The sequence below is a fragment of the Vitis riparia genome, chromosome 16 (genome assembly GCF_004353265.1).
Source record: "Vitis riparia cultivar Riparia Gloire de Montpellier isolate 1030 chromosome 16, EGFV_Vit.rip_1.0, whole genome shotgun sequence".
NCBI classification, from domain to species: Eukaryota; Viridiplantae; Streptophyta; class Magnoliopsida; order Vitales; family Vitaceae; genus Vitis; species Vitis riparia.
Genome location: NC_048446.1, coordinates 17,453,702 through 17,475,046, shown reverse-complemented (window position 1 = coordinate 17,475,046; position 21,345 = coordinate 17,453,702). Strand labels below are relative to the sequence as shown.

General features: G+C 35.0%; 1 protein-coding gene across 1 annotated transcript; it reads left to right on the top strand.

Annotated features, from left to right (window-relative positions):
- Positions 1-3,115: 3,115 nt before the first annotated feature.
- LOC117933031 lies at positions 3,116-20,876 on the top strand. Its single transcript, XM_034854378.1, has 6 exons — positions 3,116-3,319; positions 5,141-5,341; positions 5,445-5,540; positions 5,803-5,949; positions 17,507-17,633; positions 19,434-20,876. Exons 1-6 carry the CDS (start codon positions 3,236-3,238, stop codon positions 20,696-20,698), a joined length of 1,920 nt encoding a protein of 639 aa, XP_034710269.1. The 5' UTR covers positions 3,116-3,235; the 3' UTR covers positions 20,699-20,876.
- The last annotated feature ends 469 nt before the right edge of the window (positions 20,877-21,345 follow it).

Here is a 21,345-nt window from a genome sequence, read left to right as displayed (position 1 = left end):
ATACTAACTCTATCTTTTATAATATTAAATGATTCTTATAGATATAGAAATGATTGATTTAACATGTTAAAACCTAATATGTTTTGGTGTAAATAATATTTTTTACGTTAAAACCGATGGCACAACAGTTGGAAGCATGTATTTTTTCATTTGAGGTGAGAGATGGTTTTGTTTGGAGATTGGGGTTAGGTGAAGGAACGGACGGGGAGAGTGACTAGCCATTGGATGGCTTTTAGTGAGGATTAGGTTGTGGAGTTGAGTGTGTTTGTCTTCTAGTGTTTATGGGTGGTGAAGGAAGCCATGCATTTTGGAAGCATTAGGGCAGACTTTTGAGGCTATCCTACATCACAAATCACACACACGTGTTCTTTTCTTCTTCTTGCCATGTGCTACTCATGCACACTATCTACTCAAATTAAAAAGGAAAAAGAAAAAAGAAGAAAAAAAATTGAGAAAGGAGGGCTTGGTTAAATTTGTCTTTAAATTTAATAAAAGCTTTTATATTTATTTAATTAAATTCCTTAAAAAAAAACAATTTATAACCTTAAAAAATTAGAAAAAATGTTATTTCAATTTTATTTCAATTCATATAAGAAATTGTTTCATGTTTAATATTTTAAAAAAAAAATTTATTATATGATTTTTAATTTTAATTTTATCTTCCAATTAAAGCTAAAAATACTATTCTAAATTGATTCTAAAGGTTAAAAAAAGAAAAAGAAAAAATCTATTTTTAGTTTTTACATTTTATTTGTTAAATCATAATTATTTCTATCACTATAATTAAAAATGATTTTCCTAAAAAAGGGTGTTGTAGAGGCTACTATTTTTATTATTATGATATATAATTAGAATATGGTAGGTAATTGTTTTTTATAATAATTTTCTATTTTATAGAATAAAAAATTAAGAAAAAGTGTTTAAAAACCAAAAATTAGTTTTTATTTTTTATTTTCAAAAACAAAAAAATATATTTTTAAAATTATTTTATATTGTTTTCACTTGATTTTTAAAAACTATTTAAAAAAAAATTACACATATATAAAAGGATTAATAATATAATAGTAGACATAAAAATTATTTTTAAAACATATTAAAAATGTTAAAATTATTTCAGGTTTTTAAATAAATTTTTGTTTCACAAAATATTATAAAATAGTTTCTAAAAATTATTATAAAAAACTATGTTTCATAACTCTTTGCGAAACCGTTACCGAGCATAATTTAATATAATAAACAATGTCTTTGTTTATCAAATATAAAAATTTATTAGCATCAAATCACTAAAAAGTTAAAAGTGCTCAAGTGTAGGACACCCAACATTTTCCTTTCTTAAGCTAACTTTTAAAAATTAACCAATTTTGTTTGCCATATATTTTAATTTAATTAAAGATATTTGGACCGATTGAGAAGGAAACAAATAAATAATTTAATTAAAATAAAATAAAATAAATAATCTGAGATGTCGTATATTTTGATTTTGACTATGCGTTAATCTTTGAATGAAGCATCATGGGAAACTCACAAAGTCAACCTTTGACTATTATCTATATTATTAAAATGGAATTAATGAAAATAATTAAAATATCCACCATAATTAATTATTACAACTTTTTTCTTCCACCATTTAAAGCACTTTAATGGCTTGTTTTATTATTTTGAAACAAAATTCAATATAAATCATAAAATTTTATCATAATAATAATAATAATTTATTTATTTATTTAATATTTATGTGTCTAAAATTACTCAACTCTCAACCATTTTCCTTTTTCTTTTTATACCTACCCCCTATTGTAACACTTCTGAAAAAAATTAAAAAAAAAGGAAAAAAAGAAGAGAAAAGAACAAAAAATATTCACATTAAATTAAGGATGCATGTTTATAATTTAGACATATGGAATTTATCCTTTCAAAATGAAAAATTTTGTCTCTTTATCCCAAATATTCCTTAAAAATAAAAACACTTCAACATTTTCAAAATAGAAATAAATAATGTTTGATTATGTGTCTATTTCTATCATTTAAACAAGATTTTGAGAAAAATTCTCTTATTTATCTTTTAAAAGATAAACCTAATATAAAAATTTATAGGGAAAAAATAAGGCCTATTTGGTTACATTTTTTCAAATATTTCTAAAAAATAGTTTTTGAGAATTTGTCTTTTGTATTAGAATAAAAGTTTATTTGAAACCTAAAATGTTTTTAATATTTTAAAAAATAATTTTTATGTTTAGGATTTCATTTTTAATAATTTTACATGTTTGTATAATTATTTTTTAAAATAATGTTTAAAAAACAAGTGAAAAGAAAATAACTAAAATGTATTATTTAAAAACATCTTATTTTTGTTTTTAATTATAAAAAATATAAAATAATTTTTAGTTGCTAAACATGTTTTTTTTTTCTTCTAAAAAATAGAAAGTTGTTTATGAAAACGGTTGCCAAATAGACTTTAAAATATGTTTGATAATTATTTTTTAGAATAATTTTTTGTTATTTAAACAAAAAACATAGAAAATATATTTAATAATTAAAAACGGTTTTTTATTTTTCATTCTAATAGGTATAAAATATAATATTCTTATAAAATATTTTTTAATTGTTTTATATTGTTTTTACTTATTTTCTGACGACCTTTTTAAATAATAATTATGTAAATATGTAAAATGATAAAAAATAAAACACTATATATAAAATTTATTTGTAAAATATATTTAAAAAGAGATTAAAAATATTTTAGATTTTTAAACATATTTTTTATTTATAAAAATAATATAATAGTTTTCAAAAACCATTTTTAAAATCAGTTATGAGGCAAAATAATGAAAATATAGTATTTTATATTAATTTATAAATTATGTTTGTATTAAAATTTCAATTTGAAACGATTAATTTCACTTGAAATAATAATATAAAAAAATCCAAAAGTACAGTACTGGAAGGAGAAAAGGCAAGCGTTGAACTTGAAGAAGAGGGAGAGGTGGCGAGGGGTAATATCATCATTCAACATACTTCCGACACGTTTGGCGTTTCTACACATAAAAGCTTTGGCAACACGTGGTTTCTAAAACCTCACTTTTCTTTCTTTAATTTATTATTATTTGTCGGATAGGAGAGAGTGTGAGCCCTTCTCTCTTATTTCACACCTTCTAGAGAATCGAGAAGCCGATTCCGTTTCGCTCCACTCCAATTCTCGGCGATCGTCGCCGGGAAACTTCCTATTCCCGCCGATATGAAGGAGCCTTCTTCGGATGACTGGCTTCCGCCGGGATGGAAGGTGGAGATGAAGCTGACCTCCACCGGTAGAAAATATAAGGTAGTGTTTGCTTCTACCAGTCTCTCTCATTCTAGGGTTTCAGCTCAGTTCGTCTTGATCTTTGTCGCTTTCTTTCTGTTTTTCTCATCGGAGCTCTGGTTTCAGTTTTTCCTGCTGGTGTTTGGTTGGCATTTCGGAAATTGGTTTCTTGAGCTGAAATTTTTGTGCCAATTTTTGCTTTTAGTGGCAAGAAATGTGCTCTGGGAAAACGGGGAGGGAGTAATTGAGCTCTCTGATTGGGTTTTTGAGTGAAAATTTGTTTTAGTTGGTGCTTGATTTTATGAAAAAAAATGTGAACTTTGTGTTGGTTTTTGGTTACTGGATGCTTGTCGGCGAAACCCTTTTATGAATGTTAGTTGAAATTGAAAATTTATTTTAATTTTTTGTAATAATTTTTGCTAAAAGTTTAATTTTTTTGACTGGTGATTTATACTAAAAAACCCAGTTATGTGATGTGGGAATGATTGATGTGGACGATGATGATTCTTTTGCTATTAAGTGAAAGGGAAAAATGAGAATGTGCCAATTAGACTGCTGGGAGAGTGTTCAGGGAATGTAACTGGGACTTGGAATCGAATTCTGCTTTCGTTGTGGTGTGGAAAACTTGTGCTTATTATGGAGGGCTACACCCCATTGTGTACGAAGACCCATTTCACCATGTTTCCAACCTGAGTTGGGAAAAGTTGAGAGATATGTAAAATTATGAGAATTAAAATGGAGAAATGATATTTGCTTTTCACGTCTTTTATTTTTCATTTCTCTTAAATTTTCATCAGGAAATGAGGGCCGGAAAAAGCAAAAAAATATTGAATCATGAATTTTGAAATTTGGTTGGTTTGGAAATTTTGGATTTTATTTTGTAAGTTAATTTGAGTGGGTGGTTTCCAAAGATTTACCAAATGTATTTTGTCTTACCCTAGTATGTTCTAGAATTTGTTGACTTTAAAGCGTTTCTCCATGACAAAAAACATACACAAGGATGCTACTTTTGGAAAATTTGTAGCATGAGGGACATTGGTTATGCAAAAAGATAGAGACTCAATGTCGGTGTTCACCCTTCTGTTAGGGGCTTTTAATATATTCTATCTTTGCCTGTCACCCAGAAAAAGGAAAAAAAAGAGGCTCAATACATTCTGATATAAGCCTATCATAATAAATAAAATTTCACTTCTCACTCATTATTTTGTGCTAGCTATCGTTTCATTATATATGAACTTATTTCCTATTCTTATGGTTTCATGCTAGTTATCACTCTATTATGCATGAATTTGTTTATTTTATGCATGGAGATTGCTACTCATCTTTTCTAATACCCATCCCCCATAGCTTCTTTCTAACAATCCCATTATGTGCTTGTTATTAGTCATGACATCAGAGGCCTTTCTTCTTGTATCCAAACCTTTACATCAGTTGTCTAAACATGAAAATAACAACCACGGTTGGTTTTCCTGGCATGAAGCCGGATTTCTGATTTTCCTGTGGTAAGTACAGTAGTCTAAAATTTAGAGACTCCAATGAACATTCATTTATATTCACATGCAACTTACCTATTCAACTGTTGGCAATGTCTTTAATCTGTATCTAAGTTTTGTTCAATATTTTTCGAACCATTTAGTCGTGGCGTAGGGATTAAGGATCTGGTTTGTTAAGGTTAAGGTTCAACTCCCCTCCCTAATCAAGAAAAAAAAATACATTGGTTCCTCAGGTTATAATGAAAGAATTGAATTAAGACAAATAATATGCATTAGAGAAGAGAGCTGTTAATTACCTTTAATAAAGAGAATACTCCATGATTTTTATGACAATCTGTGCTTATTGTAGTGTTATATTCATCCCTCAAGTGGACTCAAATTCTATTCCAAGCCAGAGGTGTCTCGTTATCTCAACAAAGCTCCCCTCAATGATCGTGAATCCATACAGAAGAAATCCATAGAGAGGAAGACACCCATAAAGACAATGGCACCCGCAGGGAAGAAGAAATCCATGGAGAAGAAGAAACATTGCAAAGGCATTGCAAAAAAAGTTTGTTTCCACACTTTTTCTGCGTTTATTTACTGATATGTGTTTAATTTTTCTTTATAGTTTTCTACTTATATACAAAGTTCTGACTTTCAAGCAATCTTAGGTTGTATTTGAGAGGGTAACAGCAGAAGGCCTGCCTCCAGGATGGATTAAGGAAATAAAAATACAAAAAAAGTGTGGTACAGTCAGAAGAGATGCGGTATTTCTTTGTTTCCTGTCCTTATTTTTGTTGACTATATGCTTGTTTTGAGAAGCTCTTGAAATTATTCTTGTAGTTTGTAAATTGCTAGTTCATTCCTCTGACCCTTTTTTTCCTTTTCCATGGTTCTACCTGTTCCTTGTCTGCTTGCAGTTTCTCTTGGCTGCATTCAATTTCCCAATTATTCTTTTGCTCTAAAATTATTAGTTTCTCTGCCGCTGGACATCTTTGAATCATATAAGTGATATTTAAATCCCTGCAGTATTACACTGATCCTGTAAATGGATATATATTCCGCTCAATGAAGGACACTCTTCGCTATCTTAAAACTGGAGACCCAGGAAGGCTTGCATTCAAGCCAAAGCCCAGAGACAGTGGTGATATCAATTTGGAAGATGATAAAACCTATGTAAGTATTCACAGTTTTTAAATCTTCAACTTTTGTCTTCATTACTTTATTTAGTTTTGTTTATCACTTGCAGATTCTTTCCTTTGGTTGGTCTATTTGATTTTGGTTCATTTTAAATGCTTGAGCTGAATTAGCAATGAGAGGAACAAGAAAATTGCAAGAAATTCTGTGAAGAATTATGAGTAGAACTTAATGGGGGCACAGTTGAAATAGTCTTGCTGTAATTCGCTTAATTTCATTTGGGCCATCTATATTCACACATTGCTCTCATTGCCTGAAGGTTCTGAATTCTAATTGGTGTGTGTGGTCTTAAAGCATGCATATTCTCAATGTGAAAATATTCCCATTATTTTGGTTTGATAAACTAGTTTTTCTTGGGAACCTTGTCAACATTGATGATAGTTGGTTCAACAATCGGACCTCAAAAACATTTTCCTCCATTAAAATTTAGACAGCATGTTACCCGTTAGGGTAACCTAGTTGGTCAGGGTGAATACTAGGAAGTATGGTTCCAATAAGTGGCACATCATCCTGGGTTCGAATCTTGCCACTGATGATACCCTGAATTTACCCGGTGCTAGTTGTTGCGGGGCGGTCAACACCTCGACGTTTGGGTCTCCAGGGAGAGTCCTAAGAGCTTGACTATGAAAGGTTCCACGGTTATTAGAAAAAAAAAAAATCTAGACAGCATGTTGAAGACCCTATGTAGCATTACATTTCCTTGCCTATGGCATGTACTTTTTGTTCAATACATTTTTGAGGTCTCGGAGGATTGTGGTTGTTTGACCCTTAAACTTTGCTTGTCCAACTTGAGTCAAACTATAGTATGGAATTGAGCGTTGCAGTGCTAATCGAATTCCCATGTAAATAATTTGAAGTCAAGATGGATAAGAAACTTGTTTTATTGTTATGATTTAGATGAGTTGTATTCACCTGAAATCTTTCCTTGCTGAGTTCGATATCCAATACCATCTTAAACACAAACTTGGCTAAGAATCAGCTAAACTCAGTTGACTCGGGTGAGATTCTGAGTTGACTCAATTGAATTGTCTGAGTTATTGAAAATTTCTCCCTTTAAACCCAAAAATAATTTTTTTCCCCTTTCAAATCACAATAAAAGAATGTCAAACAATAACTAAAACTGGGAAATCTTTGAAAAAAACAAATATTCTCTTTAAAGAATGGTTTTTGTAGACCCATGACTCTATCCATGATGATGAAGAAGAAGAAGAAGAAAGAAGACATGCTGACAACGATCACGGATGACTACAATAATGCCTTCGTCTCGGCGATGTGGCTGTGGTGATTGTGTGGTTGGAGAAAAAAACATCAAATTCTTTCATCGATGACAATCTTTGCATGTTGGTATTGCCTCTCTCTGCTTTGTCTCCGTAGCGTTACTGGTGTGGTGTGGGTGTGCATTGTAGAGGAGGTTCTTTGCTTTTGCCAAATTGGATACACCGAGTCACCGACTACCCTCCTCTCTCTCTCTCTCTCTTTTTATGGTGTGGTTAGTGGTGTTTGGGATTGGAAAAAGGGGTAATGTATTATTTTATAAAGGAATGATCTATTATTTTAAATGCTCATTGTGTTATGAATTGCATCAATTTGCCTTATATGCTAGTGGGTTTGGAATCAGTAAAAGAAAAGGTGGAAATTTGATAATTTATTATTGTGGTATGAATTGCATAAATTTTGGTAATATATTATTTTATTTGGTAATGGTACCATACATAGTATATTGTTTTGTATAATAATTTATTGTTAATAATAAATTGAATATTATTATATTAATATATTTTTAAGTTTATTAGTTTTTAAAGCTTATTCAATTGCACTTATTTTTCCAATAATTTTTTGAACCTTTCAACTATCTTATGTATTGCCCAATAACGAGCTGAGACATCGAGACTGATGTGCCTCAGAATCCTCTAAGTCAATGAATGATATCACGATTTTGAACCATGATTGAAGTATATGACTTGATTGGCGATTGTGTCTTCAGCAAGGTGGTACTGTATTTTATTTTTAACTTCTTTTAGTAGTCATGTATATCCTTCATGGCTCTTGGAACAGTCTTTCCAGTTGTATTAAGGCTTTCTAGTAACAGGAGGTGCTTTTTCCAGCACTTATCCCTTTCTAGTCATGGCTGGTGGGATGCCTGCTCATTTGACAAGTCTCCTTGTGTCCCCTTGGTTCTGTTTGATTTGTTTCCTACCCTTCCAAGTCATGGCTGCTAGGGTGCTTGCTCATGTGACAAGTCTTCTTGTGTTCCCTTGGTTCTGTTTGATTTGTTTCCCATCCTTCCAAGTCATGGCTGTTAGGATGCCTGCTCATGTGATAAGTCTTCTTGTGTCCCCGTAGTTCTGTTTGATTTGTTTCCCACCCATCCAAGTCATGGCTGCTAGGATGCCTGCTCATGTGACAAGTCTTCTTTTGTCCCCTTGGTTCTGTTTGACTTGTTTCTTACCCTTCCAAGTCATTGCTGCTAGGATGCCTCCTCAAGTGACAAATCTTCTTGTGTCCCCTTGGTTCTGTATGATTTGTTTCCCACCCTTCCAACACTGTAGGGTCAACTAATATTGCGGGTGAAGCTGTGGATAATGTATCAAAGTTCTGTGGACAATTAAGTTCTTGAATCTAATTGAAATCCTCATTTAGGATGATGCTTCTGTCATGGATTTCTTTGTGAGAACTTTTTCCGTTATCATTCTCAGCATAGTTACTCTTGTAAGGGATGGCAGAAAATGGGTTTTGAATCTCAATCTGTAAATTGTGGATTTTCATGGAGGCCGTCAAACTGAAGAGTTTGTGGAACAGTTCAATGTCTCAATGACAAAGAGACTCTCAGGGACGAGAAAGTGAAGTGTGGATGTCCAATTAAATATTAGAATTTTTTTGGTTGATTTAGATAGTTAACATTGACAGGATTATGAAGGGGATGTTGAGAATGGTCTATTTGGAAACAATTAAAGTCAATGGAACATTTTTTCTGTATAGCTATGCCAAAGCCATGTGCTGATGTCTTAATAACTTATAGGAATGGGTAGGGTGGATCAAGTGGTGCATTTCCACTACAAGTTTCTCTGTGTTGGTTAATGACACCTCTATGAGTTTCTTTCAAAACTCAAGGGGTTTGAGGCAGGGGGATCCACTTTTGCCTTATTTATTTGTGATTGCTGTGGAGGTGTTTAGTTGTCTCATTAAGAGGGTAGTGGATGGAGGTTTTTTGTCGGGTTGGAGGGTGAAGGGTAGGAGTGAAGAAGGGGTTCGGATTTCCCATTTGTTGTTTGTTGATGATACCTTGGTGTTTCGCCAAGCTTCCCAAGATCAATTGACCTATCTTAGCTGGTTGCTTATGTGGTTTGAGGCTGTGTCGGGGTTGAGAATAAACTTGGAAAAGAGTGAACTAATTCCTGTAGGTAGGGTGGAGAATATTGATGATCTTGCTATAGATTTTGGTTGTAGAGTGGGTAGCCTCCCGTCCACTTATTTGGGCCTTCCTTTGGGTGCACCGTTTAAGTCAGTGACAGTTTGGGATGGTGTGGAAGAGCGGTTCCGTAAAAGGTTGGCTATATGGAAGAGACAATTCATATCCAAAGGAGGAAGGGCGACCTTAATTCGAAGTACGTTGTCGAATTTACCCATCTATTTTATGTCTTTGATGCACTCTTAATAAGGCTCTTCTTTGTAAATGGAATTGACGTTTTGCAAATAAGAGAGAGGCTTTGTGGAATCAAGTGATTAGAGGGAAGTACGGGGAAGATAGAGGAGAATGGTGTTCTCGGGAAGTGAGAGAGGTGTATGGTGTGGGGCTTTGGAAAGGGATAAGGATGGATTGGGACTTTGTGGGTTCTAGGATTTCCTTCTCGGTAGGGAACGGGAGGAGGGTGAGATTTTGGAGGGATAGGTGGTGCGGGGATTCTCCGTTATGTGTGTCATTCCCTTCCCTATTTGCTTTAATTGAGGATAAGAAAACGTGGATGGCGGATATTTGGGACCCCTTGGCTGAGGGGGGTTAGGGGGATGGAACCCTTGTTTCTCAAGAGCCTTTAATGATTGGGAGGTGAAGGAGGTGGAAAGCTTCTTAGAGCGGCTACATGGGAAGAGAGTGCGTGGAGATGTGGAAGATATGGTGTTTTGGACTGAAACAAAGAGTGGAAAGTTCTCGGTCAAATCCTTCTACTATGCTCTTGAGCCGGACAACCCTTCTCTTTTTCCTTCAAGTTGCATTTGGAACGTGTGGGTGCAACCTAAGATTAGCTTCTTTGGTTGGGAGACTACATGGGGCATAGCTTTAACATTGGATTTAATTCAAAAAAGAGGGTGGGCTTTGGCAAATAGATGCTTTTTGTGTCATGAGAAGGAAGAGACTATAGACCATCTTCTTCTTCATTGTACAAAAACAAGGGTTTTATGGGATTTGCTATTTACTTTGTTTGGGGTGTCATGGGTGTTGCCTTCCTTAGTTAAAAAGACTCTCCTTAGTTGGTATTGTTCATTTGTGGGCAAAAAGCACAAGAAGGTGTGGAGAGCAGCTCCTTTTTACATATTTTGGACGGTTTGGAAGGTGAGGAATAGATTGACCTTCAATGATGATGTGCTGTCAATCCAGAGACTCAAATACATTTTTTGTTTTTTCCCTTTGGACAGAGGCCAAGTTGTTTATAGCTGATTGTCCTCTAACTATAGTCAGTTTTATTGATTGGTTGGGCTCTAGCTAAGGTTGTTGTTTGACCTAGCTGGGTGCTTGTTTATTTGTACTTTTTTGGCTGGTTTGGCAGTGGGTGTATAGGTATTGTATACCTTGAGTCGTTCTTTTGGTGCCTCTTCTTAATAGATCTTTTTTTTTTATCTATTAGGGAAAAAAAAGAAAAGTTATAGGAATTTTATGTGCAATGTCAAGGAATCAGCTTTTAGGAATAGCAAAACAATTATTGTTGTTACTGTTGTATTTGCTGATGTATTCCTGGTGTTGCTGTTGTTGTTACTGTTGTATGTGCTGATGTATTTCTGATGTTGTCCTTCATGCGTTTTGCTCGATTTCTGACACCTAACAACTTGCCCCAGTTGGAGCATTTATTGTCTGGAACTGCCTAGGATTGTGTGGTTTGCCTCTAATGTCAAGTCCATTTCGATGAAAATTTTGATCTGTCATTTTGAATGGGACAATATGGTTCTGACTATGTGCTCATTTATAGATTTCTTTCCTCCAAATTTGTGTAATTTTTTCTGAAGGAAGACCAAAAATTGAAATTCAAGTGTGGAAAATTCAAATTCGACAGAAGGCCTGGAGTGGACTAGATTGACTGAAGTGGGTTAGAGCAAATTGAAACTGAAGTTGCTATGAGACACAAACCTTTCTGATCCAAAGAAGTGCCAGGTTTTTAGCTAAGGCATGGGGGCTTAGTTGTGCGGTATTTGACTAAAATCTTTATGAAATTTAGAGAAGTCACGGTAATGAAATATGGCAACTTTTTTGGCTATACCATGGCCCTGGGTAACCCTAAATGGTACCCACATGGTGACAATCATTTAAGCCAAATTAATGCTAAATTACATATGCGACACTTTTCATAATTTCTCAAAAAAGCATCTACATCCAATAAATGTTATCCCTAGAGCACAAATGGAATACACACATAGATGGGTTGCTGGGAAATATCTGTATATATGGAAGTAGAATAGTAGCATACAGCTCAGATGAGAAAAACATCCAAAAGCATTAGTAGGAAAAGTATTCAATGAGGTTCGTCCTAATGATTTTAATAATTATAAACTCAAGATAATAAATTACCCCCCTCCCCCCCAAACAAAAAAATGAAAAAAAGGAAAGAGCCTAGACCCTAACTAGTCAACCAACCACAATTTCTTTAACCTTTACATTTTCACTAGATGGATGGTTGGTGTTGGCATTATTGATAGCTTTTGTGGTTGAGACTTCAATTGAGGGGTTGCCAAGAGAGGATGCTGCAAGAACTTACGAGATTATCCTTGTCTTGAAGCTTGCTATTTGAAATGCTACGATCGGCACAAGTATTTAGATAGCCCGTGTCATAGTCTATCTAATGTGCCTTGAGCACTGGATCCTAACATTGTTGTTCAAAATCCTCCTTTTAACTAATCCATATCCTCGACCTTGGTTTGGTTGACAATAATAAGCTTCGTTGACCAAGTCTCAAGCTTGAATCACGAGGTGGCTAGCTCTTTAATGAAATTCTCTTTTTTTCTAATATAATTCTCTTTGCCTTGATGAGATGGATCCATTGCTATGTTTGATTGTCTATGCCGTTGCCCTGGACCCTCTAAGTTCTTTCTTGACCTAATTTGCTTCCTACTTCACTTCTTTTGGTGTTACTTTGTTCTCCCTCACGTTGACTTTGTACTTTTTGATCATATTGGCCATAGCTTGACGCTTTAGACGGTTTTCTTTAATATGATCAAAGTGCTAACAATGTTTATCAATGGCCCACCTCAATGTTGCAAGATAAAATCTTGGTTTAGTAGCAAAGTTGTGCTATGAAGATCTAATGAGAACAAGACTTAAAGCCAATTTTAAAGGAGGAAACTCCCCTAGAACTTCCCATAACTCTTTGATCACTTTGTGGCTATATTTGCAGATGATCGTGATGACCCAGGAATAGGGAGTAGAGAGTTTGGTTGGTTATTGAATCAACCCCTCTCATGTGGCGGTTAAGGTCAAGGGAGCTAGAGACAAGTACCATGTTGTTTATGCCATTGGGGGCCTTGAAGCAAGTAGCAAATGCAACTCTATTGGTGGGAGGAATCCCCCAATTGGTGTAGCTCTGACACAGTTGTCGAGGAGGGGGTAGCTACTTCTTTGAGCCAAGGTTTCCTTTCCTTTGAGCTAGCATAGTCAACCTTCATCCTCCTCTTCTTGAAGTGCTTCAACGAGGATGAAATGCAATGTCGTATCCTTACAACAATTAACCTACCTTCAATGCTTTGGATTGGCGTAATACTTCGAACTACCATTTTTGTGAGATTTGATTGAGAAAGAAGCTAGTAATGAGGCTACTTTGAGGAAGATTGTTGCGTTGTCTAGGCAACTAATGGTGATACATATGTGTACAGAGTCCGCTCTCTTTCTCTCTCTCACACACATACATACACACATAGACAGATATACACACACAAAGTCAAAGATAGTGCTGTGAGAATGAGATGTCTCAATTAGTCATGGACAAGTTCAATTGGAAGACACCTTCAACTAGGGATGGTAATGAGGAGGGTATTTTTAGGGACCTCACTCCTAAACAACACAGCATAGCTAGAGTAGGGTTGGGTTTGGGTTTTATTTTAAAACTCGAGTTAGATTTCTTAAGGGTTTGGAGGTAGGGAAAATTATTTATAAAATGTATGTAAAATTAAATCCATATTTTATTTCTTTCTCTTCTCTTTTTTAACTTTTTCCCTTTTAAATATGTGAAAGATAAAATTCAAGTTAGCTCTCCCTCTCTCTCTCTCTCTCCTTGAATTAAATATAAAATATTTTTGTATGCCATATTTTTTTTAATGGGTAATTTGTAAACCAAGGCGAATTAGGGCAGGTATTAGGAATCCAAATTTTCTCCCATTTAGCTCTACTTTTCATTTTAGTCGAAGATGAGGAAGTATTAGACTACAAGGGTAGGGTTGAGGTAGGGGTGACCTAAATTGAACCAACCCCATTGCCATTGCTTCCTACAACTACCTAATTGTTTGAGCTATCATGGTTTTTGGGCATATCAGGGGTATCACAATATTGTATTTCATTACATCAAAATGGGTGTAGAAATTCATTAATAGTGGATGTGGCAATACCATACATATGTATTCCATTATTGAAGCTCGAATATTTATTTCCTCCAAAAGCATTATGAGAAGTGCAATGAATCTAAAGCTTGACTACGATACGTTATGAATATTTTATACATGGTAAATTTGGTAGATAATTTCTAGGAGCATATTTAGTGAATGTTTTGTTAAAAAAAATAATGAAAATACAAAGATTTAAAAAATTAAAGTCATGAATTACCTATGAGACACTATGTGGAAATGTAAAGATCTCTATGATCAAAGGTCTGAATTACTTATGAGAGACTTTGGTGATGTGTCTCCTAAGCGATCACATAAGGAGTTACAGAAAAGATTTCGTTAGATCGCATGAATCCATGTGCAATTTCAGCATTTTAGTTATGTATTTACAATAGTATGATAAATAAAGTAACAATTAAGTATAGGTTTCCTTATATGATGTGCTGGATAGTTAGTAATGTTTAAGTTTTTTTGGTTTTTTGATTAATCCCTTTCTCTAGGTATGAAAGTAAGATATGGGCCCAACGCTTGGACCCTATACCACTTAAATACCGAGAAAGCTCAACCTCAAGACCTCAAGACCTCTAGTTCATTGTGACATGGCACCACCTTTGAGCTACAACCATGGAACATTACTAACTTAATGCCTATACTAATCCCATGGAAAACTGTCTTTACGTTGTGGTGCTAATTTTGCTCAAGTAAGGCACTTATATGGCTGGTTATTAGATCCTACCATCTTCCAATGGTCCAATGGCCTTATCCTTCTACACTCTTGGCCTTATCCTTCTCCACCAAGAGTGTACTAATGCAAGAGTTGACATTATTATTTACTTAGTTTGGTCAAAAACATCAAATTCATTGCATTAAAGTCAAGAGTAAACGAATGAATCTATAAAAGGTGTACAAGAAAAAGCATAGAATAAAGCTGACATCCTAAAAGAGTAATCAGTTGAGAAAGTGCAAATAACCTCTTATGGGGATGAGATCACTTGCAAAGTCCTTCGGCATAAAACCACCTCACTTGGCCAAGACATCTACTAAAAGCAAAGCGTTGCATTCATAAAAGGGAGCATCCTAGCTTTATATACAGATCAAAAACTTTCCATAACATGAAGTCTAACTTTGAAGACCCTTTTTTCCTTTTAAAGGGCCATCGTATAACTATGGTTGAGTTACCCTTGTATATGAAGTTATTGAAACCCGAAGGACTTGCCATGGATTAAGTCTTCCAACAAAGATAGCATCTTTGTCTCTATAGTCGGTTTTTTCCTATTAGATTTAGAGTAAGTTCTAACCATGGTTCCCTATGACCTAGGAAAATGCTACCACTAATTAATTGATCTCGATTACCTAATAAGCATTCATCACAGAACTTCAAGCCTATGTTGCAAGGGTTCTAGGTACGAGTGTTGGATGTGGGTATGTGTTTTAATGTTTGATCCTTTATAACTCAAATTTTAGAATACAAAGACTTTACTAAAAAGGATTCAAAAAAACAAGCATGGATATTGGGATATGGTGCAATAAAAGAAAAATCAATTAAAAATATACTTGTTAAATGCTTCCGTCTACATATTCTTACAAAAATTCATTTTTCAACCAACTATTCTTTTTATCTAATGTAATTATTACTAAGAAAGTTGAAAGAATAGAAGGATATCAATAAACAATCACACCTAAAGTAAAATAGGAGTGCTCAACAAAGATCCCATACTTACAACTATGTCATGTTGTGTCAACACAGGTATGTTGGGTGGAACTGAAAGGCTTGGGTATCATACTTTCAGACAACTTAATGGAAGAGGAACTCACTTAATATGCTCTCCATAATTCTCCTACTCATGCAACAAGTAGATCTCTAATATAGCATGATCATACTCAGTGAGGTACATAAGCCGTTTGAAAAAATTGACGTCCATAAGGATGAACAAAGGTGTTTACATTGAGTCTTCAACTATGATAAATTCCTTAAAACTCTTGGAATTTGTCTCCAAGTAGATCACCCAGAGTTGATGGAAAATGGCCACATGCTATGGTACTATGCTCTTGATTTTTTTATATTTTATTTATTTTTTTATCTATTTATTTTAAGGTAGGTAAATAAGCAAATATATTTAAAGCACAAAGAAAGGTGTGCCAAGTACACATGGATTATACAAACAGTGCCAAAAAGCAGGCGAAAGAAGAAAACAACAAACCACTACCCAAGCCATAGGGCTCCCAAATCGACATAACCAAGCCCTAAAATGCCAAGAGTACAAGACTAACAAACCAACCATGAAAAACAAGCAATAAGATCCTACCTCACCAAAACCACTCCCCCAAAGCCATTGCTTGGCTCACAAACCACAATCCCAAGAAAAACAAGGAAGCCACCCACTGTAAAAGCCTAACGCAAAGAGAAGATACTGTAAACAACCTTTTCCTCTCCACTTCCTATCCTCACCCCAATCAAACCATGTAAACAATCATATATGCCACCTTTCAAGGGACCCAATCCAATCTAGTGAGTCTGAAAAGTTCATGGCATTAGTTCAATGCCTCTAGACGGTGTAGGAAAAGGAAATCCATTGTCTTCTTTGTTCCTATGCACGAGACACCAATTGTGGCCAAAGACTTTATGGTGCCTTCTCAGCTGCAACATGTTGGTATTTGTGTTTCTGTTGGCTATAAGCTATGCAAAAGCTCTTACTTTAGGTGGTGCTTTAGATCTCTAGATGAAATTGGTTGGTGGAAAGGAAACTCATCTCTCATATTTGTTCAAAGCTAGAAAGAAGGTACGAGTAAAAGATAAACTTGAGGGCAATAACTACCATACTTGGTTGTTGGGAAAAGATGGGGAATAAAGAGTGCAATTAGGAAGAGTCGTCATCAATTTCTTTGTTAGTCAAATTGTGATAAAAGTTAAAATTCTAAGATGTTAAAGGAGTGGATGGTCTAGATGGGGAGATGGTGGAATTTCTAAACTTGGAAAGCAAATAAAGTTTAGGAAACTTAGAAGGGCAGATAAAATTCACCACAGATGTTCATAGAAATGAGTTTTTTTTTTGTATCATCTCACAATCAAAACCCCAATAAAATGCAAAGAGTGTCACCTTTCCTTGGAAACATGCACACCATTTGCCTAGGATGACACTATTTGTTAGAGAAACTTCACCCAGACCAAATCTGTCACCTTTCAGCTTACGAACTTGATTCTTACATCACCATTTGGCTTACAGACTCGACTCTTGCCTACATTTGGGATGCCTTATGACAGTAAGATGATTTTCAATGGTGTGCATGGAAACAATTCAGCATGGAATTATGTATGCTCCAAGGAATTGTCAATATTTTCTTTCATCTGATGCAGTGATGGGCTGGTGAAATTATACAATAGGATAGATTTGTGTCCATGATATCAGATCTGGGTTTCTTTTAGTTTTTAGTTTTGTGTTTTCATGTGGCTAAGAATTCAGCATCTTATTTGCTTTTATTACAAAATGACGACATATTTCCCATCATGTTTTCCCATGAAATTTATGAAGACAAGGGGGAAAAAACCTTGCTTTATCTATTGCATTTATTTTCCTGTAAATTAGGTGCTACAACAAATTTCATAATTGCTTTTTCATTCTTGAGATTATTTTTCATTATTCTTTGCTGTTCCAATTGAAATCATTCTGCAGGTTAACTATATTGATTCATGGAAAGTCTTAACTTTCTTTTTTTCTTTTTTCTATTCTGCTTCTCTTAGTCACCTGTTGTTCCCAGAAAGCAAGAATTAGCAGGTGGTGGAGCAAGAAGACAGGTTACAAGGGGTCAGAGCTTGAAATTGGGCAAGATAGCAAGCGATGAAGGAATCCCTAAATCTGCCTGTTCAGGTGAATGCCTACTGAACTCTGAACATACTTCTGATCAATGTAAAGTTCTTGCAGTGACATGCTTTTCTTGTTTCCTCTCATTCATTCGCTAACTTTATCATTCCTTTGTTTCTAATCTTTGGTATGAATCTATTAGAATCCTATAAAGTGCCATGAAAACACCATTTTATTGAATTAAAACTAGTAGAGATTATCCAAACATGTGGGGATAAAAGAAGATAGCGAAAAAAAAAAATAGAACATATTAAGAAAGAATAGAACCTAAAATGGCATATTTCAAATTTTTATACATGGAACATATTAGGAAGGAGGGTCCTATCCATAAACTGAAATGATTAATGAAAAATAAGAACTCAATTCACCAAAATGAAAATAGTAAATACCATGATTCCTTAGTGTGATCCTTTCTATTATGAGGGATAACATTTAGGTGTAAAATATTGAGGGATCTAGCCCAAAGAAAACATCAAAACAAGTAATTGAACATTTTAAAAAAGAAATATTAAATAACACTTCAGAGAGTTAATCATTTACAACATTATTTCAAATATTCAAACAAAATATAAAATTTACAAAAAAGATACCCATTTGGGAGCACCAGATATCAAACATATAAAATCTTTAGTGTGAAGGACATACCCGAAAAATTCTTAGTCTTAAAACCAACAATCTCTGTAAATCTGAGACAAAGGTGTTTGTTGAAACCCTAGATTGAGAGTTGGACAGGCATATTCCATAGATAAAATTGAAGAAGTCAATGTTAAACCTCTGGAAATTGAGAATTGGACAGACTATGTGCCAAATTGCTCAAAAAGATCAATGGGAATGTTTCTGGAAAAAGACTGATGAAAAGGAGCTTTTTCTTGGTATCTCTAACTGCTGTTGATGGGGATTTTTTGACTGTTATTTCCTGTGTATTTTCTGATGAGACAAGGTGGTGGCAGTTTGTTCACCAGATTAGGAGAATCATGGATCTTGTGAGGGCTTTTGCTATCTTCCTTTTAATTGGAAGCCTAGTTGTTGAGTGAGTTGGTTGATGTTCTAGCCCAGAGGGGAGCACAGGTTTTTTGCACTGTAGTTTTATATACATGACCCTGTTTTGTTTTGCATTTGATATGTTTTGCTTGAAATTTCCATTTATTTATTTCTTTTTCTTTCCCTATTGTTTTCCACTTGAATTGCTTGGGCATGGACTGGTTTGTATTATGCCCATTTGGGATTGCTGTAGCTTTTGGTGTTTAGAAGTAGAAGCAGAAGCAGAAGCCAATGCTGTTTTTATGCGTTTGATTTTGCATTTGGGAGCACTGTTTTAAACGAACTTTTGTGAGAATAAAGGTAATTTTGACATTTAAAAAGTTATATAAAACTCCATTCTATTTCCTGCATTGTGTTTTGAGTGAAAGCATGCTTTTCCAAAACACTTAAAAATCATATTGGGCTGTGTGGAACCCATATTTAGGAATTTTACCTAGACATCCTTAGAAGGGATTATAATCCAAATGCTGCTTTTAGCAAGCTGTTCTAATCTGAACTTTAGATGCCTTTTTTCCAGTGATGTACAGACTGGCTTTTCATGAGAACATGAAATAGGTACTATAGTAGGTAGTCTTGTCACATTGAACATTTGACTTCAAAATTGGAACAAGAGAGGCCATTATATCTCTGGTCATCTACATGAAATTTGGAACCAAGAACGATTGTCCTAAAATAGGAGATTTGGTTGATGGGTTCAATAGATAATAAGCCTTTGAGAGATATGGTAAAAGGTAGCACCTAATTTGAATTTACTGCATGCTGCAGGTGCAAAAGTCACAGAGAGCAGCTTATACCTCTCAGAAGCCAAGGGTTCAGAGCCTATAGGAGAGAAAAGTGATGATGCTAAAAATGTGTTAGATTCAGCGCCTTTGGTTGAGCCCCTTGCAGAAAAACAACCACTGGAAAATAGGGCAAAAGTTCGTGGAAAAAGGAAGACCCAACCTGGTTTGTGCAATTACAGGAACAAAAAACCTCGTGACTTGCCACGTCGAGCTTCAAAACGACTTGCTGGGCTTGAAGCTGATGTGACACCAGAGCTGAAAACCACTAATCGAGGTAGTCGAGTTGCAGCTGGACATTCAGGTGAGATAGAAGCAGGTACAGCTGAGGCTGAGCCTGAGACAAAGTGCTCCTTTCAACCTTCCCAAAAGTTGGAAGTGTTATTGGAATCAAATGGTGGTAAAACTCCTGTTGAAGACTTGGCTCCTCCAGAAGAGCAAGCTGAAAAGGTTGAGGCTGAGAATAAGGACAAGGTGAAGCACGGGTGCCCTCTTTCCTTGCCTCTGGGGGATGGTTCTATTCCCATAGAGCATGCTGGAGTGGCTGAAGATGAAAATAAGGGGGCTGAGAATCCAGAACCCCCTCATGAGTTGCCTTTTGGGGATTCATGGACTGACCCATGTATTGAATTTGCAATAAAAACTCTTACAAGCGATCATCTGTCCATCGAGGACTACTTCCAGCAGCAACTCAGCTCACCACACGCCCAAACCAACAATGGCTCAAACTTTGGCTTGGGCAACTTGCAACAAACTGACTTTCCCTTCCAGCAATATGATGTGGCAGAAAATCCAGCACCTGAACTACAAGCACCCGTACAGCCTACATCCCAGAAAGACGGAAATATCAACTTCCCAAGTTCAGGTGAGACTGGTAGATACCAACCCGGTGAAGATAAAAGCAAGGCATCTCTAAAAGTTCCAGCCCAAATAGACAATGGCTTGAACTTGGGGTTGGGTAACTTTCATCAAACTGACTTCTCATTTCAGCATAATGTCATGGCCCAAAATCCAGCACCCAAACCACAAGCACCTGTGCAGCCTATATTCCAGCAAGCCGGAAATGCCAGCTTCCTGAGTTCAGGTCAGACGGGGCTGCGCCAACCTGGTGAAGATAAGAGCAAGGAACTACAGGGGCCCACAATCCAGCCAGAGGGAAATGCCAGCTTCCCAAGTTCAGGTGCGACCGGTGGTCTACACCAACGAGGTGAAGATAAAAGCAAGGAATATCAGAAACAGTTGATATACTAATAGAGACCTCAGTATGTACAATTAACTATGTAGAAAAAGACACTTCCTGGCCTTTTGACATGTGACTGCCTTCTTTTGTTTCTTTAACTGCTGAATGTTCATAATCTCCCCATATGGATTTGAAATCAATTGCCAAGGAGATTGCTCAATGCCCACAACTCAATAAGTTCTCAAGTTATCTGGCCGTCTCATACACCCATCTTCTTACATTCCTGCGAATGCTTTTTGATGTTTTGGTCTTCTCTTCAAGCACTCTTTTTTGGTTCTTTAAAATACTTTCACCTCTTTTTTCCCACTTCTAAATGTTTTTGCTTAGTGGTGTTGTCATGCTTTACATATCACAGGAAAAATTTTGGTTAATGAATTTTTTGTTAGTATTTTTAATTTGAAAAATATGTTAATGAACGAAAATAAAATTAATTTTCATTGAAAGGACATTTTCTCTATTTTTTCAAATTTTATTATTATTTCAAAGCCAAAGAATCTAAGGGTATATTCAATTTTAAATAATTTTATTACGTTTTATTTTATTTCTTATTCTATAATAAAATGACATTTAAATAAGGGAAATGGAATTCATTTTTCTTTTAAAATAGGTTTTGACATTTTTGACAAAATCCCATCTTACTAAGCCAGTACTAAATGCA